Genomic DNA, 7,530 nt, shown 5'->3' with positions numbered 1-7,530 from the left:
GTCCATATTTTTATCAGGCAAACTACAGAGGACAGTGACTCCTTAGGCAGGGGGTTAAAATGAACACCATCTCTCAGCACTTTTTTTCTTCTTCTCTCCTTTTTTTTTTTTTTGCAGAACCAGGGATTGAACTCAGGCCCTTGAGCTTGCCAGAGAAGCACTTATTCCACTGAGCCATCTCTCCCGCCCCTTTTTTTCTTCTGAGGCAGGAACTTAAAATGTAGCCCAAAGCTGGCCTTGAACTCTCAGTGTTCTTCCTGCCTCAGCCTCTCAAGTGCTGAGTTACAGGTGTGCCCACCACACAGGGTGCTCAGTACTTCCTACTTACTCCGAGAACCCTGGCATCTGCTCTACTTCAGAAGGCTTTGACATTACAAATATGAAAGCCAAATTTATATTTTTATGTCATGTTACAGTTTCTAGCATTATAAAAACATTTCTCTTTTTAGGGAAAGGTTTCAGGAAGTTAAAAAGCCAGGGGTCACAGCCAACTGGGGCTGGGAGTGGCGAGTTGCACTGGGCCACTGGAGAAACCCAGGGCAGGCCTGTAATACAGCTCATCAGGAAGCTGCAGGGGTGGGGTGGGGGGATATGAAGTCAAGGCCAGCCTGGGCAACTAAAGAACACCCCAGAATAAACAGGGCTAGAGGTCTGGCCTACCATGCCTTGGGTCCAGTCCCCTGCAACCACAAAAAGTCAGAAAGATTAAGGAAGAAGGCTTCCTACTTCTATCACCTGGAATTTGTTAAGAAAAACATCAACCTAGATTTTTCTGGACTAGTTTTTTTCAAGAACCACTAAAGAAATTCTGAAGAATATTTTGTATCTTAGCACTTGAGAGGTTGAGGCAAGAGGATCTTTTTGAGCTTCAGAGCAGCCTGGGTTACAAAGTAAGCTCTAGATCATCCTTAACTGCATAGCAAGACCCTGTCTGAAAAGACCTTCAAAAAAATGCAGCTAGACATGGTAGAACACTCTGGAGGCTGAGGCACGAGGATCACTTGCAGCTGAAGGCCAGCCTGGGATACACAGTGAGTTTGACGCCAACCTGAACTACACGGTGAAACCCGGATCTAAAAAAAGTTTTCTTTTTTGGTAGTCTATTCATTATTGCTTGAGGCCAGTAGAAGTTAAATTTTGTTATCACAGATTTAGCTATGCTGTTCCAATTGAGTTCCAAATAAAAGATCTGAAGTCATGAAGTTTTCCTCATGTCAGACTGTTCTAGAAGCTGCACAGCTTTGTCACTGCTAACTTAGTCTTTCACAAATATTGAGGTGATGGCCCGGTGTGCCACCATGCCAAGCTAATGTCTTTTACACACGTGGAAAATCTAAAATTAATTCTCAACATTGTTTGTTGTAATGGCTTTTCTGATTTGCTTTGGTGAATCCATTTATATAAGCACAACAAGAAACATAATACTGGCTTTACAGGCAGTTCCTATACACTGACTTCAGAAAATGCTCTTTGAAACCCTTTCTATACCAAGGAAATCTACAGAGCCACCTCATAATGCATTATTTGATACCAATTATGGTTTGTATCTAGTTGTGCCCCCAAAGCCTCATGCAGTCATTAGGGCAGACTTCTAAAATTTGTGATTAATTCATAATATTCCAGTGCTGGGATTATGGGAGTGTTAAACACACACCCCTCCCCAGATAGCCTGAATGCTCTCTAAGGGCGAGGCTTGCTCCCTGCTACGCTGTTCTTCCCTTTTGCTCTTGCTGTTTTGCGGTCTTCCTGCTGCCAACGGAATGGCTGCCCTCTGCCACGTACCACTCTGCTTTGAAGCCAGCCGTATGGACTGAAACCTCCACAAACCTTTCCTTCCTTCATTTTCAGTGTCAAGGCATACTAACAGGCATCTAAACATTTTGTGTCACCCCTGATCTACTAGATGGAAAGATCATTAACATGCTAATTAATGCTCTAAAAATGGTACTGCTCAAGTAGCAAGACTGCGCTCTAAAGATTCTTTTGGAAAGAAGATACACTGACAGCGCTATGCATGATCTTTCACAGATTAATTCCTTTGTGGTATCAAGGCAGCAGGCTGTCTCATTTGTAACAGATGAAAATAGACACAGCTTTATGAGGATTTAGAAGAAAAAGGTTATTTATATGTGTGGCCCCTCCCTTCAGAACCAGACTGGACTCAAACCCCCAAAGCCAACATTGTCAAAAGCAGTGAAAAGCAGATATTCCTCCTGTTGTACTCCTGTTACCTACCACCTGCACAAAGAGCCCCTGCACTACCCCCTGCTACCCTACCCCTCTCCAGGCACCTGACATGGGCCAGGGTGAAACACCCTTCTCCTGACACTGCTGGCTAACACCTATCTTCTTCCCAGGTACCTAAATGTATTCAGCATCTGTCAGCTGAGTAGTGACAGCCAGCAGCTTTGGAAGTAGCCTTGGGTCAAGGGGATGAAAGTGATGTGAACTGACCTTTTCCAGTGCTATTCCTTCTGTGCCTGCACCACTGCCTCCCTTGGCCTCCCTAACAAAGGTGTTAGCTGGGCTGGGTAACCAGGATGCATGCAGGGGCTGGGCTGCAATCCACTCCCCAACGGCCCAATTGCCCTCTGGTGCAGTTTTTACCCATGAACCTGCTAATTAATAATGGTCACAGCCTCTTCCTGGAAACAATTCTGCACTACACATCACCTCTGCTCCAAAGTGCTGAAGAGGATGCTTAAGAAACACCTTAATCTAAGAACAAAAGGTTGCACTGTGTAGATTAGTTATTTAGAAGCAGTTTGGGGCATGGTAGTTGCTTCTTCTCATATAATCAGCAATCGGGGTATCATGAATGACTAAACCTGTAAGTTAACCTAATTCTACTGTAGTTAACAGTTTCTAAGGAATTTAACCATGTAGGCCAGAGCATCTGGTCAGGAACCTCCACAAGGTACACTCAGTCACCTCCAAAAACTGCAGGCTTGGTGCTTATACGCACTAGCTCTCCACCCTTGGTAGGGAGAGTAGCACTACTTCCTGTACTATAGAGACACAGAAGGTCAGAAACAAGTTTCTTCTCCTAAACTATGCTTAATTCAAAGTTGATGGCAATAGATTGGTAGAGATCAACGATGGTTAACATGTTTGCGACAGGCTATGATTCATGAGTCTTGCTACCAGACAGCTCTGAACTATGGGTGGCAAGTTCATGACTATCCTGTTGGGTGGCCTCAGAGCTTTTTAAAGCTGCCCAAAGGTGCCAGATGACCTGTGCTGCTTTCTCCTAGCAGTGTTCTGAACTGAAAGGATGAGGCACAGTGAGACATGTTCGTATAGTAAGACCCTAAGGAAAAGCCAAGTGCAAATACTAGACGATCCTTCCCTTTAACAAAGAACTGGCTATGGCCTATGAGGCTGTTCTTCCGGTCTTGGAGAGCTGTTAGCCTCCAAATGTTGGCTTTCTTCTTTGTTTAAAAAAGCTGTCTTTTCACAGTATTGAATCTTGATGAAAATGGCAGCCTCTTCAAGAAAATAATCAACAATTTGAGGCTATGAGCTCTATACTACAAGTATGAAAAGGGAGTGACTGTTGGATCTACCTGAAAACAAAGATGCAACTGTGTACTGTGGCATACGCCTATAATTCTCGAGCTCCAGGAGGTTGATTTCAGCCCAGGCTAAGTAACCTGGTAGTATCCAGTCTCAAAACACATGTTTTAAAAGGATCAGAGTAGGGTGTGTTCATGCATTCCTGTAATCCCAATCCCAGAAAACACTGTGGGAGAGGATAGAGGGAGGATTCTAGTCTGAGCCCAGCCTGGTGATGATCCGGTTGAGACCCTGACTCAATAAAAGGTCGGAGGGCTGGTGAGATGGCTCAGTGGTCTAAAGCACCTACTTAGAACAAGCTAAGCTAAGCAAAGCACAGGGACCGCGGTTCAATCCCCCAGCACAAGCCAGCCCGCCCCGCCCCCTGGTGGGCTGAGCTGGCCACACAGAGACACAAAATAAATAAATAAAAGGTCGGAGCCAGGGTATAGCTCAGTGCGAAGGTCCCAGGTTCAATCCTCAGTATTGCAAAAAAAGGGGAAAGATGCTAATGGAGATTTAATTAATTATACTAATATTTGTCATTAAGATTGATACTGCTTATTAAGAGTTCTGGTTGCAGGTTTAGTTTTCTTGCTCTATCTTTCCCTACCAATTCTTGGTTTGGATGTGATCTTGTAGAACACTCCCCAGGAGTATACACTCAGCATCACAGCAGACACCCAGTACAAGGCTCAGACCATGACTGAGTTTCAATCTAATTGGTGAAACAAATCCAGTGGTGTAGAGTCAGTTCCTAGGGCTGTCAAAGACCCGTGCTGCGACTGTGCCTAGACTCCCCACCCAGGGCCAGGTCATTGTTTCTTCCTATTCCAGGTCACTCTTTCTCCCTAATGAAGTGTATCCCATTTTGCTGCTAGATTACTCTCAGGCACAGAGACCCTAAATGTCCTTTGAGTTCAAAAGGGATAAGCTTTTCCTCTCAAAGTCCTCACTTTTACATTTGAAGTGCTCTGGTTTTTAATTTCTGGGTCTATGTAACCCCAGGTCTTTTTTGGAATTCTTGACCCCTTAGTCCCCACTCAATGAAAGACAATTCCAAATGACAATTTCCAATTCCAAAAGACAATTCCACACTGGATTTGAACCTCACAGCACTTAACAAGCACTCTTCTCTCACTGTGCTTTCTTTTTATGGGGCATAACCTCCTCCACTAACAAGAATATGTTTTTCCATTGACTTCAGGCTCACACATGCTAATATGTTCAATGTAACTCACTGAATATTTGTTACCAATTTGTAAGGTATCATAGTTACCAATTCTAGTTACTAATTTGTAAGGTATTATCAAGCACAGCACTCCAGTTAATCTACGGGGCATTTATTTGTGAGCTTTTCTGGAAACTCAGCTATCAAAAATGAGTGGTTCCTCCATAGAAAGAATTATCTAGAAAGGCTGGCCAAATGAACAGATGACTTAGAAACAAAACCTTGTGCTCAAAAGGTTTCAGGGACCTTGGGACAAGTTACTCTTGCTAATTTCTTCCTATACAAATGCTAACACTTGGCCTGCAGGTGGCCATTTGTAATTTCAAGGCCAGTGGGAACTACTTAAGCCCCTGTAAAAAAAAAAAAAAAAAAAAGCCAAAAACTATTTTAAAAGTCAGTAAAACTTATAAACTTTAAAACAAATGCTAACACTTACAAACCTCACAGGGCAGAAAAGGCTAAGACATGAAAAAATATAAAGCTACCCTGAAAGAAAAGACTCCGTTAGAACAATCTCCTTTCCTCGAATTAACCAGTTAAAATTAAGGATTTAACTGAGAATCCTTTCCATCAATCAGTACAGAAAGATGAGATTACAGACAGGAGTTTTATCTACCTACACAGGGCCAATCAGCAATTATTCGTACATTTAAACTTACACTCATCAGCAAAAAACATATCTAAAACGTCCCAACCAAGATCTGGATGAACCATTTCTTTCTCACTAGCTAGAGGTGGGTTTAAGGTGGTTTGTATCCTATCTTTAGAAAGCTTGCCAATATAATTCGAGAGCAGAAGCAAATCCACAGCTTTCCTGGACATCTTAACTGTTTTGCTAAGAGTTTATACTGTAATTATACAAGAGCCTGGACTATACAGCCAGAGGTGGTGATTCTGAAGAGCCAAGCCAGATGATAAGCTGGCTGTGCGTATTTCTTAGGGAATTTTAGTCTCCTCTCAGAGCATATCCCCAGGAGCTTGATAGGCTGATTAATTTCATTTTTCAGCCTACAGTTTATAGGGTTAATTTTACACAGTGAATTTCTCTGATACATTCTCAACATCTTGTTTCTTCACTTATCTAATGGCAATAGTCTCTTGTGCACTTAATAGTTATTTTACAGAAGAAACAACTTTCTGGCTTTTTTTTTTTTGACACTGGGATCAAGCCCAAGTTCTCCACGTTTCGGCAGCGCTCTACCACTGAGCAACACCCTCAGCCTCCAGGCAGAACGGCCACACACAAAACAGTCCTTCCATCTGCTAAGGTACTTCCTGAAGCTCTCCTTAGACTTTTTCCTTTGCCATACACACATCATGGACTATTTCGATTTCCTCCCATCTCTTTTCCTTTTCCCTAGAGACTTGTTCATAAAGGCTGAACATCCAATTTCGCATTAAGGCAAGACTTCAAAAGTAACGCTTTCAGAAAGGCTTTGAAGCTCTGCCTCACAAAAGCTCGGTTCAGCAATCGTGAGCATCCAACTGCCAAGGACCAGCCCTGGGCCAAAGGCTCTGTACCAAGAACGGGGACTGGACTGTGCGATCCCACTTCCTTAACTGTGTCACTTGGGCAGTGAACTTTCGCTCTGCACTGTCTCACCTATAAGCAGGAATGCTCAGCACCACCTCCAAGTGTTAAAGGATTAAGGGTAACAACTTTTCTCTGCCTTATCTAGCACACTGTGAACGCTAATCTTTCTTTTTTTTTTTTGGTAGAAAGCATTTAATGCTTGTTGGCTCTGTTCATCTCGTAAATGTTAAAACCTTCTCCCCTAAGGAGACCTATCGTAAAGCCACTGTTTCTCTGGAAACTTTTTCAGGACTTAGGTTTAACACTAAGGGCTTTGGAACGAGTAATGAAACCAACCTAAGGGCTAAATTTCTTTAAAAAAAAAAAAAAAAAGGTTAAGAGGGTTTTAGAAAGGGTAATTTTCAAGCACGTGATTTTTGCTAGTATAGGAAGAACTAAGTCACCGATGTACGCTGCATAACTACAGTTTCTACCCCCGCCTTCAGCCTGTTATTTCACGGGACACATCTGGTTAAGGAAGAAGTCAGAATATTAACCTCTTCCTTCTCATTTTACACACGGCAATCTGAAAGATTTTCCCGAAACAGTCCACCACTTACAAATTAAATCAATGTAATCCGAGTAAAAACACGTCTCTAGAGAAACCTTGGGTTCCCCACCAGCAGCCCTGAGCAGGGTGGTAAACGGGGGCACCCGGCCGCTTCCTCTCAGGGCAAGCGTCGCTCCTTCCAGACGTCCCCAGGCGGAGCAGCCCGGAGAGTTACGCCAAGCCTCGGCGGCGCCTGAAAATGGCAACCGTGCCCACATCGCGCCCGTGCTGGCGGCGCTCCACACCTTCCGCCGGCCCCCTCGGCGGTCGGGAAACTTTCAGGGTCGAGGTTGGTTTTTACAATGCAAGGGCATCAGGTCGACTGCTCCTGGGTCCTCGCAACCGGAAGGGAAGGGAGTTAGCGTGAGCGCCGGGGACCGCTCGCCGCCGCCGCCGCCCGCGCCCCGCCACGCCATTTCTGCCCCGGTCGGCGTGCGGCGCTGGCGGCCAAGATGGTGCCGGTGCCTCCCGGCCCGGCCCTTTGTCTCCTCGCCCGGCCGCAGGAGAGCGCCTCACCTCGTCCTCCTGCTCGCTGCGGAAGCACAGGCACGCCGCCCGCTTCTTGAACCCCTCGCGGTCGTAGGTCCGCGTCTGGTTGGGCTTGAACTTCATCATAGAGGC

General features: G+C 44.8%; 1 protein-coding gene across 2 annotated transcripts in view; it reads right to left on the bottom strand.

The window, feature by feature from the left end:
• The window catches only part of Nudt4 (nudix hydrolase 4), a 25,291-nt gene extending 17,767 nt beyond the window's left edge, over positions 1 to 7,524 (bottom strand). For both annotated transcript variants that reach the window (XM_004623789.2, XM_004623790.2), the window contains exon 1: positions 7,426 to 7,524. In XM_004623789.2, the coding sequence (XP_004623846.1) occupies positions 7,426 to 7,524 (99 nt within the window). The remainder of the gene's footprint in view (positions 1 to 7,425) is intronic.
• Between the last annotated feature and the right edge of the window lie 6 nt (positions 7,525 to 7,530).

The sequence above is a fragment of the Octodon degus genome, unplaced genomic scaffold, assembly GCF_000260255.1.
Source record: "Octodon degus isolate 3935 unplaced genomic scaffold, OctDeg1.0 scaffold00004, whole genome shotgun sequence".
Lineage (NCBI taxonomy): Eukaryota > Metazoa > Chordata > Mammalia > Rodentia > Octodontidae > Octodon > Octodon degus.
This window is presented reverse-complemented; position numbering and strand designations above follow the sequence as displayed.